A 19,955-nucleotide genomic window follows, 5' to 3' on the forward strand; every position below is an offset into this window, starting at 1 on the left:
TGTTCAATTATAAATCTACTGATGTCTTGACACAGTTTTCTTACATGAATACAATGCCAAAAAAGATGCAACACTGTTTCTGGGTGGTCATTACAAAAAGAGCACTGCTTGTATACTTCGTATTTTCGCGAATGTAGTACGACATCCGGGAACTTTTGGTATACTAACTCTATCCATACTATGGCCAATAAGCATAATACATACTCAATTTACGTCACAAATAATACGATTAGTATGAGTATTCGAAAACACTTAATGAGTCAGGCGTTATTGCATGCACTTTCGGCTCAGTAACATGTTTGTTAACTTAATTTGTCGAGATCTATATAGAAAATAATGTGACTAAAAACTTGGACAAAGCGCGGCTTGTTTTTTAGATAATAGATCAATTGTATTAACTGGATAACTATTCATTTTAAATTTGTTACACTGACTATTTCACATTGAATAATGGCGATTGCACACGTTGCAACAGAATACGTTTTCTCCGACTTTTTATTGAAGGATCCAACAGAGTCGAAGTACAAAGGGGTGCGTCTGGAGCTTGCGGTAGACAAAATAGTCACTTTCATTGCGGTTGGTCTCCCTTTGTTACTCATCTCCCTCGCGTTTGCACAAGAGGTGTCAGTAGGTGAGTTGAATTACTGATAGACTATCAGAACTAAAACTAAACTAACATGTTCAAATATATCGAATAAAAGCATCAGGGTCAAACAGAAATTGATAAAATAGTATTATCTCTAGCCAATTGAATTGAGCAGTAACAGCAGAGCAAATGATCTGTTTCTCTCGACGCACAAACTCTGGCTTTCTGTTTTTGGTTTGAGCAGTCAAGGACTGAATAAAAACCTACTTCAATTGTTTTAGTTAGTCTAAAACGAATGGATTTTTTGATTCTCATTAGATAAACTCGTAAACATGTCTAATCCCTGGGTCGTTCTTTGTCTGCTCCATAAACCTCATAACTGCAATTTCTACCGCCGTCTGTCAACGGGAAACAGGCTAATTGCATTGCATTTGTTTCGCCCCGGAATATCCTGCCCTGTATTGCAGAATTATTAATTTATTGGAAAAGCTGAGTTGCTTGTCTCTCAATATGCAGTTGTAGTAACATTGTAGCCTTCGTGTATTGTCTTGAGTTCGAGATTAGGCCCACAGCGCCGCCTGCCCCGGTGAAGAAACCGTTACATTGTAGATCTTTGAAAATGACTCCACAACAGGGTTGGCAGGTCAAGTTAAATTTTTAGCTCATTGACTACTGAAAACATGAATGCCCGAAAACTAGACACAATTTTTTTTCACAGCAAGAGGGGTGTATAATAATTTATATAATAAACCCATTTTCCATAACGTTATTGAGCCAATTAAGAAGGAATATGATAGTAATGTGGGTTCCAGGAGTACCTGGATTTAGCCGTGGTATTTACATTTTTTATTTTACAAGGCAGTTACAGTTAAGAACAAATTCTTATTTACAATAACAGCCTAGTGGGTGAACTGCCTTGTTCAGGGGCAGAACGACAAATGTTTACCTTGTCAGCTCAGGGATTCGATCTAGCAACCTTTCGGTTACAGGCCCAACGCTCTAACCACTAGGCTACCTGCCGCTGCATATTGGCCATATACCAGACCAGACAGCTATACCAGACAGCTATATATACCAGACAGCTATACCCAAACCCCAAGTGTGCCATATTGATATTATAAACTGGGTAGCAACGTAATTAGAACAGTAAAAAGTCATGTTTTGTTATACCTGTGGTATATGGTCTGATATACCACGGCTTTCATCCAATCAAAATTCAGGGCTTGAACCAGGTTTATAATTGTAAATAAATCCCCATTGCTCATGTGCATAACTATAGATAAATCCGACAGGAGAGTGATGAAAGTTGGACAGAGGTTCTCAATCTCTGAGTATAAAAACACTAATCCTAGGTTATTTTCTGGCAATTGTGCTATTATTATGTGCCAGATGTTGAGACTACGAACCATTATAAATGGCCCATTTGCGAGATTGACTTGTCATTTCAATAGGCATAGGCTACAGTCTAAAATCTGGTTTATGATTGTCATTCAATTTTGCCATGGTTTGCTTGGATAAAGGAAGGTATCCTATAGGCCTACATCTAATTTCAGATAGTTTACATTAGCCTAGACAAGATGTAGGCAAGATGTAAATGGAACAATTTAGCAGCTTGCTTAGTTCAAATTAACAGACTAAATTATTCAACATGAATAGCGAGGTGATTTCGAGGTAGCTGGAATAGGCTACTGAGGATGGGGTCATCATTTCAATCCCTGAATTAAATATGAATAATATGTATATGAACTGAATATGCTTGTCAACAACAGCCAGTGTTAATTTTTTCAAATTTGTTTTACCTGTAGCCTAATCTGACCACTGTTACATCAATCTAATCCGTTCTAACATCTGATTGGCAATTGCGATAGAGTTTTGATCATTTCCAATTTAATTAACTAAACATGTCCATTAATAATTGCATAATAACACAAGTCTACAACAACAATAAACTGAAGTTTATAGGCTATTTATTCAATTGGTTTGTCAGGTAGGTTACACAAGTGGCACACCACTCAGTCACTCAGCAACAGCCTGCCAGACAGTCAGCACCAGGTCACAGTGAAATGTTTTTAATGGGAAATGCCATGACGGCCACGGTGCAACTTAAAAGTAGACCAAAAACGCGCAACCAATACATTTTCACCTGAGACATCGTTTTCAAAGTTAGCCCAATTTGTACAAAAACAACGAACATAGCAACACTGCTCCACACCCTCACATATCCACGCCCCTCGGCTGTTATATTTTATCCTTAAAAGGTATTCATATGGAATAGTGACTGAATAGAGGTAGCATAGGTAATGAAACAGGTTTGTGGCAGAAAGATAATTTGATTCATAAAATCACGTGAGAAAATAATTTCAAATCAAATTTATTTATAAAGCCCTTCTTACATTAGCTGATATCTCAAAGTGCTGTACAGAAACCCAGCCTAAAACCCCAAACAGCAAGCAATGCAGGTGTAGAAGCACGGTGGCTAGGGAAAACTTCCTAGAAAGGCCAGAACCTAGTAAGAAATCTAGAGAGGAACCAGGCTATGAGGGGTGGCCAGTCCTCTTCTGGCTGTGCCGGGTGGAGATTATAACAGAACATGGCCAAGATGTTCAAATGTTCATAGATGTCCAGCAGGGTCAAATAATAATAATCACAGTGGTTGTTAAGGGTGCAACAGGTCAGCACCTCAGGAGTAAATGGCAGTTAGCTTTTCATAGCCAATCATTCAGAGTATCTCTACCGCTCCTGCTGTCTCTAGAGAGTTGAAAACAGCAGGTCTGGGACAGGTAGCACGTCCGGTGAACAGGTCAGGGTTCCATAGCCGCAGGCAGAACAGTTGAAACTGGAGCAGCAGCACGGCCAGGTGGACTGGGGACAGCAAGGAGTCATCAGGCCAGGTAGTCCTGAGGCATGGTCCTAGGGCTCAGCTCCTCTCAGAGAGAGAAAGAAAGAAAGAATTAGAGAGAGCATACTTAAATTCACACAGGACACCGGATAATAAAGGAGAAATACTCCAGATATAACAGACTGACCCTAGCCCCCCGACACATAAACTACTGCAGCATAAATACTGGAGGCTGAGACAGGAGGGGTTTGGAGACACTGTGGCCCCGTCCAACGATACCCCCGGACAGGGCCAAACAGGAAGGATATAACCCCACCCACTTTGCCAAAGCACAGCCCCCACACCACTAGAGGGATATCTTCAACCACCAATTTACCATCCTGGGACAAGGCCGAGTATAGCCCACAAAGATCTCCGCCACGGAGATAAGTTTAGCCTAATGCTGAGTCATAATTCTCACATGGCAGTGTGGGTATAGCCATGTATAAAACATTAGGACCACCTGCTCTTTCCATGGCAGACTGACCAGGTGAAAGCTATGATCCCTTATTGATGTCACCTGTTAAAGCCACTTCAGTCGGTGTAGATGATGGGTTAAAGAAGGATTTTTAAGCCTTGAGACAATTAACATTGGATTGTGTGTGTGCCATTCAGAGGGTGAATGGGCAAGACAAAAGATTTAAGTGCCTTTGAACTAGGTATGGTAGGAGGTGCCAGGCGCACCGGTTTGAGTGTCAAGAACTGCAGCACTGGTGGGTTTTTCACGCTCAAGTTTCCTGTGTGTATCAAGAATGGTCCACCACCCAAAGGACATCCAGCCAACTTGACACAGCTGTTGGAAGCATTGGAGTCAACGTGGGCCAGCGTCCCTGTGGAACGCTTTCCACACCTTGTAGGTGTTTCTAGTGTTTTGTACACTCAGTGTATATGTTCAGTTTAATTCTGTGGTATAAGCACTGTAAATAGTTCCTGCTTTTTAATCTATTCCCCAGCAGACTACAGATATGATATTTGTTACATGACAGTTTGGGCAGAGGTCAATGGAACTTGGGTGGCAGTGACTGACTGTGCTTTCCATAGGCCATCCAGGCAATATGTTTCACCAAATTGATTTGTGTTGTGGATGTGCAGTCCAAACATGTGTAATAACATAGATAATAGCCTATTATTACTAACAATAATTAAAACATTTCAGTTGTTATATAAAGGTTACACATCAAGCAAATAACAGTGACATCACAAATTAATTGTTTTATGCCATACACTATGGGACAACCACATAAATAACTGGAGGGGACAGTTACTCACAAACTCAATGTCCACTGGAAACTGGGAGTACATAACAGCTGGAGCCCACACTGGTCCTATTTCCTGTCTTCACTCAAAATAAGAACATTAGGCTGTGTACACTTACTAGTCTTTCCACTCTGGACTGGCCCATTCTAACCCTGTCCAATCCCTTTGGCTGAATGCAGGTACCCAGATCAGCTGTTTTGCCCCTACCAACTTCTCATGGCGACAGGCAGCCTATGTTGACTCCTTCTGTTGGGCGGCGGTGCAGGAGCAGCAACTCAGCGTTGATGGCGTCGAGGGTGCCCCCCTATGGCTGCACAAGGTACAAGCCCTCAGTTAGCCAAAAGGGCAGCTCCAGTCAGTTGCCAGAGGGCAGCTCCAGTCAGTGGTCAGAGGGCAGCTCCAGTCATTGGCCAGAGGGCAGCTCCAGTCAGTGGCCAGAGGGCAGCTCCAGTCAGTGGCCAGAGGGCAGCTCCAGTCAGTGGCCAGAGGGCAGCTCCAGTCAGTGGCCAGAGGGCAGCTCCAGTCAGTGGCCAGAGGGCAGCGCCAGTCAGTGTGAGATTGATCTGTTAATGTGGCTCTAACAGTTATGGCTGCCTGGGGAGTTGGGGAATAACACTCCTCATTGGCAATCATGGCGCAGCATCACATTTGGCATATTTATGATTGAGATCCCCTTTTGGAGCTCTCAGGAGTAAGCCATACTTTAAATCAGACCAGACTGTCAGAGTAGTCAACCTCTTCATCTACATGAAAGCCCTTTACAATTATAATTATGCAGCCTCTTCTCAGACGACTGGGAGAGATACTATTTCTTGACGAGGTGGATGATATTGCCATAGGTCCAGGTGTATAAGCATAGCCGCGGGAAGTAGGGGTGCTTATAAATCAAAATAAAAAAATCCCCCCGTCTACAAAATGAAAGCACCCCCACCTCTAAACATCTTCCTGCGAACATGTGAATGAGTTTGGTTTACTTGGTCTGTCACAAGGAAGCTCCCAAAAGCCTTGTCACCACAATGAACTTCTGTGTGTCATACCAATGTGTGGCACACCAATGTTCTGTATTTTCTACAATCAGTTCATGTGGATTGTAATCTTCCTGGTCCTTATTTCTCAGTCATGCAATTCTTGCTTTTGTCTTCCCTCTCTCACCCTCTTTTATTCCTCTGCCCTCCTCCTCCAGTTCTTCCCTTACATCCTTCTGTTGGTGGCAATCCTCATGTACATCCCTGCTCTGTTCTGGCGCTTCACGGCCGCCCCACACCTCTCCTCTGACCTCAACTTCATCATGGAGGAGCTGGACCGCTCCTATAACCGAGCCATCAGACTGGCCAAGAGCCTGGCCTCATCTATAGACACCAAAGATGTCTCTGACGACTCCCCCAGGTAAACACTATGAAGGGCCTTATTCACTTCTACTTTAGATGACTTGTCTTCTTTAGATTATTTATTTGTCTCTTCCACCTGAGCTCAAAGACTCCTAGTGGCCAAATTTACTAAGCGTAGCAGGCTGACCACCTGCAGGCTGACCACCTGTTACGCAAGTACAGCAAGGAGCCACGGTAAGTTGCTAGCTAGCATTAAACTTATCTTATAAAAAGCAATCAATCTTAACATAATCACTAGTTAACTACACATGGTTGATGATATTACTAGTTTAACTAGCTTGTCCTGCATTGCATATAATCAATGCGGTGCCTGTTAATTTATCATTGAATCACAGCCTACTTTGCCAAACGGGTGATGATTTAACAAAAGTGCATTCGCGAAAAATGTACCTAACCATAAACATCAATACCTTTCTTAAAATCAATACACAAGTGTATTTTTTTAAAACCTGCATATTTAGTTAAAATAAATTAATGTTAGCAGGCAATATTGACTAGGGAAAATGTGTCACTTCTCTTGGGTTCAGTGCAAGCAGAGTCAGGGTATATGCAGCAGTTTGGGCCGCCTGGCTCGTTGCGAACTGTGTGAAGACCATTTCTTCCTAACAAAGACCGTAATTAATTTGCCAGAATTTGACATAATTATGACATAACATTGAAGGTTGTTTAATGTCACAGCAATATTTAGACTTCGGGTTGCCGCCCATTCGATTAAATACGGAACGGTTCCGTATTTCACTGAAAGAATAAACGTTTTGTTTTCGAAATAATAGCTTCCAGATTTGACCATATTAATGACATAAGGTTCGTATTTCTGTGTGTTTATTATATTATAATTAAGTCTAGGATTTGATTGAGCAGTCTGACTGAGCGGTGGTAGGCAGCAGCAGGCTCGTAAGCATTCATTCAAACAGCACATCCCTGCGTTTGCCAGCAGCTCTTCGCAATGCTTGAAGCACAGTGCTGTTTATGACTTCAAGCCTATCAACTCCCGAGATTAGGCTGGCAATACTATAGTGCCTATAAGAACATCCAATAGTCAAAGGTATATGAAATACAAATGGTATAGAGAGAAATAGTCCTATAATTCCTATAATAACTACTCAACTGGGAATATTGAAGACTCGTGTTAAAAGGAACCACCAGCTTTCATATGTTCTCATGTTATGCCATTTTTTACATGGCACATATTGCACTTTTACTTTCTTCTCCAACACTGTGTTTTTGTATTATTTAAACCAAATTGAACGTTTCATTTTTATTTGAGACTAAATTAATTTTATTTATGTATTATATTAAGTTAAAATAAAAGTGTTCATTCGGTATTGTTGTAATTGTCTATTATATGTCGGCCGATTAATCGGTATCGGCATTTTTTGGTCCTCCAATAATCAGTATCGGCTTTTTTTGGTCCTCCAATAATCGGTATCGGTATCGCTGTTGAAAAATCATAATCGGTCGACCTCTAGTTTGCATCAGGTGCAGAGTTTACCAAAAAAAATCATAGTGGGAAAATAACAAAAAAGTAAATAAAGGTTAGACTATAAGATGTTTAGTGATAACGGCTGGTACAGAATGACAAATAATGGAATCTAGAGAGATAAGATACATTTTTATTTGCTTAGGCTAGCCCACTAACTATGCAGTCAAACGGGTTGATCTAGTTAGAGTAGCAAAGAGAGGCCATGCTGTGTTTGTCTGCTGTTTCTACACCAAGCCATACTATTAATGAAACTAATGGGGGAGAAACCGCAGGTTCACCATCTATAGAGTGTAGTGCCATGAGAGGACAATGAGTTCATATCAGTAACCAGGTTTCCATCCAACATTTCTATGCGAGTAAAGTACATGTCAGATACAAAATGTCACGACAGGCCTGATGGAAACAGAAAATTTGTCTGAAAAATGACCAAATGTCAACAAAACAAAATACGCTAGACAAGGTGGAATTTTATTTGTCTGTAAAATAAATTCTGCGAGAAATGTCGGAAATATTGATATGATAACCATCATATCGAAGTAAACACATGTTGTGTGGTCCTCCCACTATGACTCGTCGGAAAAGCATGCAGTTTATTAGGCTACAGATTAAATTAATGATGAACTTCACAGGATGGTGAAGCTTGATGCTCCTTTCCAATAAATATAGAGGGTCTTATTCTGGTGACATGATCATCTATGCTTGGCTGCCATTTGACAAATAAACAATCTCACTCTTTTGTCCATAATAATCTCATGTGGGCGATACCCATACTGTTTTTGCCGAGCTGTTGGCCAGAGTGCACATGCCAATACCAGAGCGGGAACACTCGCTATATAATCACACAGAAAACACTGATACATGGGAATAGAAGATGAGATCAAATGCTCTATTTTCATTGAGAGGCAGAGGGAGAGCGAAACCTTATTAGCTAGAAGCACAGGTAGTGACGAATGGACTAAATAGGGAATTTTTCTTTATCGTTTGACTCGCACTGCTGGAGACTAAGCCTGGCTGGGGTCAGCAGTCAAATACAGTGTGTATCTGTCTGAACTGTGATTATAGGCAGAGCTGTTTATCAGATCAGTAATGGGCAGTGGTAGAATATGCTCATTTATTTTCTTCAATAAACAGTTCTTAAAAGTGCAATGGTGCAATTATTTAAAAATGATCCAGCACTCACTTGAAGTTGACTTTTTCTTTATTTTTCTGTACACATACGTACATAGGCTAAAATGAAGTTGATGTGTGTCTGCTCGGATAATAAAAATACGCAAAATTGACGCAACTGCATCATGAGTGCTGGTCCCATTTTCTGGAACTTCTACTGTCCTGTCCCACCTAATCTCCCTGTGTGATGGCAGTGCCCTGGACCTGACCGAAGGCTGCTTTAAATACCCTCTGGTGGAGCAGTACCTGAAGACCAAGCGTTTCTCCCGCTGGCTGGTGGTGAAGTACCTGGCGTGTCGGCTGTTAACCCTGCTCACCCTGCTGCTAGCCTGCCTCTACCTGGGCTACTACATTCGCCTAGCCTCCATCACCGATGAGTTTGCCTGTGATGTGCGGACAGGGGTGCTGAGGAACAACAGTGCGGTGTTGGTGCAGTGTAAGCTGGTGGCGGTGGGGGTGTTCAGGCTGCTAAGCTACATCAACCTGGGGGTGTACCTCCTGCTGGCTCCCCTGCTGGTGTACGCTGCCCTGGGCCCGGCCAGACAGAGCTCCCGCTTCCTCCGGCCCTACGAGATGCTGCCGGCCTTCGGAGCTCTGGACCTGGACACACCCTTCTACAACGACCTCAGCGTGTACCTGCTCTTCCTGGAGGAGAACCTCAGTGAGCTGAAGTCCTATAAGTGTCTGCAGGTGGGTAACAACACTACTATACATGTTTAGTCATATGATAGGCCGGTGGTCATTCAGCAGTGACCATATGTTGCCCATTTTAGGTTTTTAAGTAATAACTTACAAGCGTTGTGCTCCAACTAATTGAGTCATTGTAACCACAATGGACAACTTTGGGTAGTGTCCACTTGGGAAAATATGCTTGGAATTATGTTATCCCAGAGAGACATTATGTCTGGTATTACATTGAGGTATCGGCATGTCTATTTATGTGAGGTGTATTGCTACAGGTGCTGGAGCTGCTTAGGGAAGGAGGCGGTGAGGCCTTTGACACTATGTGTCTGCTGCAGACTCTGGGCCAGGTGAAGACAGATGTGGTGGATGGGAAAAAATCCACTTCATACAAGGACAGCAAAGACTGCACCAAGCCTGGAGAGGAGGACACAAACTCTTCTGAGCTGAGAGGTGTGTGAGTGGGTGGGTAGACTAGGTTATTGGTTCACAAATTGATTGGTATTATTATAGATTCCCCTGCCTGTGAGTTTTATAACTTCATGCAGTTCACTCCACCCATCTCCTGACGGTGCCAGAGAGACTATGAGGATCATACAACTGTCTCCCCAAACTCCCAGTGACCTCTGCTACTAGGGGGCAGGACACCTGACAGGTCTTCTGCCTGCTCAGGTCAGAGCCTCTTCAGTCTCTCTCCAAGTGGACAAGAGTGCGTGGATAGAACCAGATCCATCTCATATGTCCTCTAGAAATAAAGTTCTCTGAGGTTGCCTTGTTCTTCTGACCGGGAAAGGTGTCAGTGAGTCACAGACCAGCCCAACTGGATAGTCGCTCTCTTTCAGGTATGGTCAACCTCCTCACACCATAGGCCAGATTGAGATGTTCAGTCTGATCTTTTTGTTTCCTTTCAGATGTTTCTACATTGTGGCTGGACGACGGGCTGAAGAAAGACAACAAGGACAAGACCTGCTGTGGTGGAATAGACGTACGTCAGAGAGTGATCTGAAGTGTGAACTGGGGTCTTTATCTTTTCAGTCATTTAGCAGACGTTCTTCTCCAGAGTGACTTACAGAAGCAATTAGAGTTAAGCGCCTTGCGCAAGGGCATGTCATCAGATGTTTCACATAGTCGGCTTGGAGATTGGAACCAGCAACCTTTCGGTTACTGGCCCTAACCACTAGGCTACCTGCTGATCAATAGCTTGTTTATTTTTTATTTTTTTAAGTGCTGTGTTGCTATGTTTCCGTACCTACCTTAGTACAATAAAATTGTACCTTTTGTTCTTATCAGGATCGATCAAGCCCCTACTAATTTGTTCTCTGGAATTTAAACAAAAGTTGTTTATAGAACTCTGGTCCACAGTTTCCCCATAGAGATGCTCTCTTTCTGTGTTTACTGCCAGAGATACAAGGTGTTTGTCAGACTGGGTCATTATTTATTAAAGAAGCTGTGATTAGTTATCTAATATTGCTAGCGACATAAACAAAGCCTTGCCCTCATTTTAACCAGCAAACTTCAGCCTCGGTACCTAAGTGGTAACGTATTTATATTGAACCTTTTATTTTCTAAGGAATAGCAGATGATTTTATTATTTGGGGATCTGAGTAACTCAATACGTCTAAGGGCTAGATTCAATCAGTTCTGCGTTAACCCGCTTAACCGACAACTGCATAGCACTTTCATTGTTTTTAGGCGATGTCGGAGGTGTAACGACGTCGGAGGTGTCAAATCACCAAGCGGCTCCCCGCATTCTACCTGTCGCGGACATTGCCATTGGATGCAATGAGTTGTATTAATAATAATCCCATGCAGGCTTGTTACAAATTCGAACACAGGAATGTGTGTTATAATCTACACCTTGATTAGGCTGATATACACTAAGTGTACTAAACATTAGGAGAACCTGCTCTTTCCATGACAATAATTTACCAGGTAAATCCTGGTGAAAGCTTACGATCCCTTATTGATGTCACCTGTTAAATCTACTTCAATCAGTGTAGATGAAGGGGAGGAGACGGGTTAAAGAAGGACTTTAAAGCCTTGAGACTTGGATTATGTATCTGTACCATTGAGGGTGAATGGGCAAGACAAAATATTTAAGCTTTTTAAGATTTTTGAATAGGATATGGTAGGTGCCAGGAGCACCAGTTTGTGTGTCAAGAACTGCAACGCTGCTGGGTTTTTCACACTCAACAGTTTCCTGTGTGTAACAAGAACAGTCCACCACCCAAAGGACATCCAGCCAACTTGAAACACCTGTGGGAAGCATTGGAATCAGCATGGGCCAGCATCCCTGTTGAACACTTTCAACACCTTGTAATGTTCATGCCCCGATGAATTCAGGCTGTTCTGAGGACAAAGGGGGTGCAACTCAATATTAGGAAGGTGTTCCTAATGTTTTGTACACTGTGTAAATCCTTATTTAGTTTAATGATTTTCAATTTGAGTGTCATTAATTCTATATAGCCTACACTTTCTCCTTCTGAACTTCTAATGTAAGTGGGACTAGTGTGGCTTCGTGACAATGACCACACGAGCAGCCGCTCTGATTTGACAGCTCTAATGCAGTTCCACATCCGACACCGCGAAAAGACCAGCTATGTGGGTGTTAGCTATCGCCGGTCAACACGTGATCTGATTGAATCTAGGACTAAGTATCTACGGCTGCATTCAGCCCAATTTGGATATTTTTTTCCACTAATTGGTCTTTTGAGCAATTGCATCGTCTCAACAAAACAAAAAAATCAGATTAGTTTAAAGACCAGAATTGGGCTACCTGTGTAAACGCAGCCAATGTGCATTGAAGTATAAAACATGTTCGTGTGTAAAGTGCATGTGGAATGGAAGAGACTGTAGAGAAAGTCGCTAGTGTTACTCTAATGGTGCAGTATTTATGTTAATAATGTTATTTAGCAATACTTCGAAGCAATCCTTGAAAATGAGTATGAGATGTTGCTGTTAGTCTGTTTTTATACAGTTTCATATTGATTGATGTTAGATATTAGTTGCTATTTATTTCAATTGCATATTAATGTAGATGGATGGTCCTGTTGGTTGTTATTTTTGTGTCTTATATGCCACAGACAAAATTATGCACTGACTGTCCCAACTTCTTTGTAAAGTAACATCACCACGCACTTTTGATTTCATAGGTAATGTACTGTATGACAAAGGATATTCAAGTGTTTTAAACATGTTTTTGTTCTTTTAAATAAAAATAGAGGCTTATTGAAGTCTGATTCAAGTTGTTCATTTTGATTATGAAATCACCCCACACAAGCATAACACTGACAGCACTACAGCATATCAAAAGGGTATTTATGGTTGGATGTTCAGTTATTCATAAGGAATGATAAGACAGTGTTTAAAATAACGGCAGATGGACTGAGAATACATCTCAAGCAATTTCAAATGTTATTAAAGCTACAATGAATAGAGTAGAAGTATTCAAAACATCAAAGTTGGGGGTAAAAAAAACATTTTGTTACAAGTTACAGTACCAGTCAAATGTTTGGACACACCTACAGTACCCCAAAATCTCAAATTTGGACAGATTTCCACCGGTCTAATGTCCGTTGCTCGTGTTTCTTGGCCCTAGCAAGTCTCTTCTTATTATCGATGTCCTTTAGTAGTGGTATCTTTGTAACAATTCGACCATGAAGGCCTGTTTCACACAGTCTCCTCTGAGCAGTTGATGTTGAGATGTGTCTGTTACTTGAACTCTGTGAAGCATTTATTTGGGCTGCAATCTGAGGTGCAGTTAACTCTGATGAACTTATCCTCTGCAGCAGAGGTAACTCTGGGTCTTCCTTTCCTGTGGCGGTCCTCATGAGAGCCAGTTTCATCATAGCGCTTGATGGTTTTTGCGGCTGCCCTTGAAGAAACTCAAAGTTCTTGAAATGTTCTGTACTGACTGATCTTCATGTCTTAAAGTAATGATGGACTGTCGTTTCTGTTTGCTTATTTGAGCTTTTCTTACCATGATATGGACTTAGTCTTTTACCAAATAGGGGTATCTTCTGTATACCACCCCTACCTTGTCACAACCAATGGCGACCCGTCATTCAGGGCAGGTGTGGCTTGCCTGTTTGGCATGTTATTTTGGCATTAATACTTGTCACATATCAGTTTGCAAACAATGTAAAAAATAATATATATCATTGAAAGCCGCATACAAACAGGTCTCTTTTTTGTTTTCTTGAGTAAGGCAGCTCCAAAATGCAGGTGTTTCAGCCTAGCTCAGTGCTTTCTGTGGTGGTGGGGCAAGCCAACAGAAAATACGGAGCGTTGCGCTGTGATTGGCTCAGTGTTCTATCACTCATGGGGACTTTACATCACTGCCATGTGTAAGAGGAGACCTTGAACATTTTAGCCCTTTGGCTGCTGCCATAAAAGTGCCCATCCAAGAAGGCTCAAGGTCATTAGCCACAGATAAATGACGTCAAATCACGTTATATGTACAGTAGCTTTGATTGGACTGATCATATCAACATCATACTTTCACAATCTTAGCTAGCAGTCATCATCATGAATCAAGTCGACAATTTACTGGCAAATCATTTTTAATCTGTGTCATATGAAGATAAATAATGAAGAGAAATTATAGATAAAACGTATCATTGCTCATTGGCCATTGGACATAAACACTACACAACAAGTTGGAAATCGCAAATTCAATGAGTGGTTTGGAAGGAATCAGTGACAGTGGCTGTGTGGTCCCAAATCTGGGATAAAGGGGCTTTTTTCCAAGTTTAGAATGATAAACATTCAACATTGGCCATGCTGTCAATGAAGCAGGACTTGTGCCGCGCTCAAAACAACTGTTAACTTGGAGGACCGCCGCGCCACCTTCCTGTTCAAGTGAGCACAGAATGAACAATGTGAGTCCAAAAATGTATTGTATGCTGCTTCGTAAATGATGTAATATGCCAGGGAGATATGTATACTGTAGCTAAGAAAGTAATACTAAGTGGCACTGGGATCCTCATCTCTCCCAAGTGGACATTTTCTCTTTCTCCCCTGACCCATCTGTCTATCGCCTCCTTTGAATTCCATGCTGTCACAGTTACCAGCCCTTTCAAGCTTAACATCCTTATCATTTATCGCCCTCCAGGTTCCCTTGGAGAGTTCATCAATGAGCTTGACGCCCTGATAAGTTCCTTTCCTGAGGATGGCTCACCTCTCACAGTTCTGGGTGACTTTAACCTCCCCACGTCTACCTTTGACTCATTCCTCTCTGCCTCCTTCTTTCCACTCCTCTCCTCTTTTGACCTCACCCTCTCACCTTCCCCCCCTACTCACAAGGCAGGCAATACGCTTGACCTCATCTTTACTAGATGCTGTTCTTCCACTAATCTCATTGCAACTCCCCTCCAAGTCTCCGACCACTACCTTGTATCCTTTTCCCTCTCGCTCTCATCCAACACTTCCCACACTGCCCCTACTCGGATGGTATCGCGCCGTCCCAACCTTCGCTCTCTCTCCCCCGCTACTCTCTCCTCTTCCATCCTATCATCTCTTCCCTCTGCTCAAACCTTCTCCAACCTATCTCCTGATTCTGCCTCCTCAACCCTCCTCTCCTCCCTTTCTGCATCCTTTGACTCTCTATGTCACCTATCCTCCAGGCCGGCTCGGTCCTCCCCTCCTGCTCCGTGGCTCGACGACTCATTGCGAGCTCACAGAACAGGGCTCCGGGCAGCCGAGCGGAAATGGAGGAAAACTCGCCTCCCTGCGGACCTGGCATCCTTTCACTCCCTCCTCTCTACATTCTCCTCTTCTGTCTCTGCTGCTAAAGCCAATTTCTACCACTCTAAATTCCAAGCATCTGCCTCTAACCCTAGGAAGCTCTTTGCCACCTTCTCCTCCCTCCTGAATCCTCCTCCCCCTCCTCCCCCCTCCTCCCTCTCTGCGGATGACTTCGTCAACCATTTTGGAAAGAAGGTCGACGACATCCGATCCTCGTTTGCTAAGTCAAACGACACCGCTGGTTCTGCTCACACTGCCCTACCCTGTGCTTTGACCTCTTTCTCCCCTCTCTCTCCAGATGAAATCTCGCGTCTTGTGACGGCCGGCCGCCCAACAACCTGCCCGCTTGACCCTATCCCCTCCTCTCTTCTCCAGACCATTTCCGGAGATCTTCTCCCTTACCTCACCTCGCTCATCAACTCATCCTTGACCGCTGGCTACGTCCCTTCCGTCTTCAAGAGAGCGAGAGTTGCACCCCTTCTGAAAAAACCTGCACTCGATCCCTCCGATGTCAACAACTACAGACCAGTATCCCTTCTTTCTTTTCTCTCCAAAACTCTTGAACGTGCCGTCCTTGGCCAGCTCTCCTGCTATCTCTCTCAGAATGACCTTCTTGATCCAAATCAGTCAGGTTTCAAGACTAGTCATTCAACTGAGACTGCTCTTCTCTGTGTCACGGAGGCGCTCCGCACTGCTAAAGCTAACTCTCTCTCCTCTGCTCTCATCCTTCTAGACCTATCGGCTGCCTTTGATACTGTGAACCATCAGATCCTCCTCTCCACCCTCTCCGAGCTGGGCATCTCCGGCAAGGTCCACGCTTGGATTGCGTCCTACCTGACAGGTCGCTCCTACCAGGTGGCGTGGCGAGAATCTGTCTCCGCACCACGTGCTCTCACCACTGGTGTCCCCCAGGGCTCTGTTCTAGGCCCTCTCCTATTCTCGCTATACACCAAGTCACTTGGCTCTGTCATATCCTCACATGGTCTCTCCTATCATTGCTATGCAGACGACACACAATTAATCTTCTCCTTTCCCCCCTCTGATAACCAGGTGGTGAATCGCATCTCTGCATGTCTGGCAGACATATCAGTGTGGATGACGGATCACCACCTCAAGCTGAACCTCGGCAAGACGGAGCTGCTCTTCCTCCCGGGGAAGGACTGCCCGTTCCATGATCTCGCCATCACGGTTGACAACTCCATTGTGTCCTCCTCCCAGAGTGCTAAGAACCTTGGCGTGATCCTGGACAACACCCTGTCGTTCTCAACTAACATCAAGGCGGTGACCCGTTCCTGTAGGTTCATGCTCTACAACATTCGCAGAGTACGACCCTGCCTCACGCAGGAAGCGGCGCAGGTCCTAATCCAGGCACTTGTCATCTCCCGTCTGGATTACTGCAACTCGCTGTTGGCTGGGCTCCCTGCCTGTGCCATTAAACCCCTACAACTCATCCAGAACGCCGCAGCCCGTCTGATGTTCAACTTTCCCAAGTTCTCTCACGTCACCCCGCTCCTCCGCTCTCTCCACTGGCTTCCAGTTGAAGCTCGCATCCGCTACAAGACCATGGTGCTTGCCTACGGAGCTATGAGGGGAACGGCACCTCCGTACCTTCAGGCTCTGATCAGGCCCTACACCCAAACAAGGGCACTGCGTTCATCCACCTCTGGCCTGCTCGCCTCCCTACCTCTGAGGAAGTACAGTTCCCGCTCAGCCCAGTCAAAACTGTTCGCTGCTCTGGCACCCCAATGGTGGAACAAACTCCCTCACGACGCCAGGTCAGCGGAGTCAATCACCACCTTCCGGAGACACCTGAAACCCCACCTCTTTAAGGAATACCTAGGAAAGGATAAAGTAATCCTTCTAACCCCCCCCCCCCCCCCTCCCTTAAAAGAGTTAGATGCACTATTGTAAAGTGGTTGTTCCACTGGATATTATAAGGTGGATGCACCAATTTGTAAGTCGCTCTGGATAAGAGCGTCTGCTAAATGACTTAAATGTAAATGTAAGTGTATGTTGTGTAGTAAGCTGTTAGTAGCCCATGTGCCTCACCCTAATCATTTGGTCTATTTTCACCTCTTAATTTCGACTACTGTTCTGACTGTTCTACTGTAGCCTTGAACCTGTTTTAGAGAAATGTAATCATCAAATATTGTAAGAGCTTTCATTGTCTGCTAATATGCCCCCTTTATTTATCCTACGGTTCTGACTTAGTGTACAGGGAGAACACTGCAAGAATGGCCCATGTTCTGAATTCTGTCGCTGTACATTTCAAAAGTGGTAAATAAATAGTTATATTGATGAACATTACGTCCTAGCTCGCTCATTAATGTCATAATCGAAATAACGGATTTCCTCTTATCCGCTTGTCATCCCCTTATGCCATAGTTTGTACATCTCTCTCAATTGTCTTCAGAAACCACATTTGTTTAAGCAAGTCAGCCATATCAGTAAATGAGGCTGATTGAACTGTCTCGCTGCCAGATAAGGCTCCGCTGATGGCCAGGTGTAGCAGTGGTAAGATGTTGGGGCAGCTTCATGTTGGCCCTAACAGTTTTTGGGCACCGTTTGTCACCTTTATTGTGCAATTAATGTATTGTTTAGTGTTATGTTGTGGCTTTTCTGGCATGCATTCCACAATTATTATTTTTTCCCCCACCAAGACTTACATGCTAAAATCGCCACAACATAACTGATTGGCTCAAACGCATTAAGAAGGAAAGAAATTCCACAAATTAACTTTTTTATTTTATTTTATTTTTTAAATTGTATCCCCTTTTCTCCCCAATTTTCGTGGTATCCAATCGCTAGTAATTACTATCTTGTCTCATCGCTACAACTCCCGTACGGGCTCGGGAGAGACGAAGGTCGAAAGCCATGCGTCCTCCGAAGCACAACCCAACCAAGCCGCACTGCTTCTTAACACAGCGCGCCTCCAACCCGGAAGCCAGCCGCACACTGCGCCCGGCCCACAGGAGTCGCTGGAGCACGATGAGACAAGGATATCCCTACCGGCCAAACCCTCCCTAACCCGGACGACGCTAGGCCAATTGTGCGTCGCCCCACGGACCCCCCGGTCGCGGCCGGCTGCGACAGAGCCTGGGCGCGAACCCAGAGACTCTAGACCTCTAGGCCAAATTTGGCCCGCGGGGTAATTATATTTGGCCCGCGAGAAAATACCAAATTACTACTAGAGCTGGCCCGCCGGTATTATACAGCGCATTCACCGCTAATACTACGAATCCCATAATGCTCTGCTGTTGTTTTCGCGCGCCAATCAGGACAGGACCCAGAAACGCCCTCTCCTCTGTGACAGTAGTCATAGCAACATAGACGCTACAACTGTCAGCGCGCTATCCCTTCCCAAAAATGGCGAAAAGAAAGGCAGAAAACAGGAGCTTTCTGGACAAGTGGGAGATGCCAGGTATCTGGCTTGGGCACATCAGATTAGATCAGTGTGCAATAATTAACGTTTTCTTTGTGCACTTTTTCTTGCTACAAGGCATGGGCTTGAATGGTTGATTGATTTATTATCATTTTATTTGTAAAATTATTAGCCAGTGGAAAATTTTTATTTTGGTATTTAAATCAGAAGGCTGCAAATAGAAAAGAGGCATACGATTTTTATTAAAATTTTATTTATTTAATAAATGAATGCCATTGATGTGTTTTTTCATTTGAAATTCGATTTTGCATGTCTCCACTATTAAATTATATATTGTATGGTAATAAGCGATGCTTGTTCCATATTCAATGTTAGAGCAAAACTTGTTTGGGTCCATATTAAAAGGTTCATTTGTTCAATGTTGGCCCGCGACTTTGTTCAGGTTTTACATTTTGGCCCACTGGGTATTTGAGTTTGACACCCCTGCTCTAGACCCTAGAGTCTCTGGGGTCTAGTGCCCTAGACCACTGCGCCACCCGGGAGGCCCCACAAATTAACTTTTAACAAGGCACACCTGTTAATTGAAATCCATTCCAGGTGACTTCCTCATGAAGCTGGTTGCGAGAATGCCAAGAGAGTGCAAAGCTGTCAAGGCAAAGAGTGGCTACATTGAAGAATGTAAAGTATAAAATATATTTTGATTTGTGTAACACTTTTTTGGTTACTACATGATTCCATATGTGTTATTTCATAGTTTTCATGTCTTCACTATGTAGAAAAGAGTAAAAATAAAGAAAAACCCTGGAATGAGTAGGTGTGTCCAAACTTTTGACTGGTACTGTATTTAAATTAGTTATTTCTGTATTTAATTTTCAATAAATTAGCAAAACATTCTAAAAGCATATTTTGAATGTGTCATTATGAGATTTTGTGTGTAGATCGGTGAGAGAGAAAAATAAATTTAATCCATTTTGAATTCAGGCTGAAACACGTTGAATAAATCAATTGGTATGAAGAAACAATTGGTATGAAGGCACTGCAACTACCTCAAATACTCCAGTATTCCTGCACAATGTAAATGTGGTACTGACACTGACCCTGTATATAGCTTTCTCTCTTATTTCTTATTTTATTACAATTGGTAGGGTTGGGTAGGGTTTGCAAGTTAAACATTTCACTTTACTTGAAACTTAATTATTATAATTGAAGGTATTATAATCTGACTCCAATTAATATCTCTGAATTTCAGTGACTCATGACCAAATCTAGGCCAGTGGCTCCTTCTGCAGGTATTTGTTCATTTTGATAGTCCAATCACATAAGTACACACACACACTGTGAAATATTGTAAATTGACTGACTTCAGCATAACATGAATACATCTAAAT

General features: G+C 43.2%; 1 protein-coding gene across 2 annotated transcripts; it reads left to right on the plus strand.

Annotated features, from left to right (window-relative positions):
- The first annotated feature begins 202 nt into the window (after positions 1–202).
- Positions 203–12,679, plus strand: LOC139537307 (pannexin-1-like). Of its 2 annotated transcripts, none has more exons than XM_071338464.1 (6): positions 203–631; positions 4,901–5,040; positions 5,905–6,107; positions 8,954–9,449; positions 9,719–9,905; positions 10,352–12,679. In XM_071338464.1, exons 1-5 carry the CDS (start codon positions 451–453, stop codon positions 9,899–9,901), a joined length of 1,203 nt encoding a protein of 400 aa, XP_071194565.1. In that variant the 5' UTR covers positions 203–450; the 3' UTR covers positions 9,902–9,905; positions 10,352–12,679. The 2 variants fall into 2 exon arrangements, with proteins under 2 accessions (XP_071194565.1, XP_071194564.1); XM_071338463.1 differs by having other exon boundaries at positions 209–631; positions 9,719–9,893.
- Positions 12,680–19,955: the final 7,276 nt, after the last annotated feature.

The sequence above is a fragment of the Salvelinus alpinus genome, chromosome 13 (assembly GCF_045679555.1).
Source record: "Salvelinus alpinus chromosome 13, SLU_Salpinus.1, whole genome shotgun sequence".
Lineage (NCBI taxonomy): Eukaryota > Metazoa > Chordata > Actinopteri > Salmoniformes > Salmonidae > Salvelinus > Salvelinus alpinus.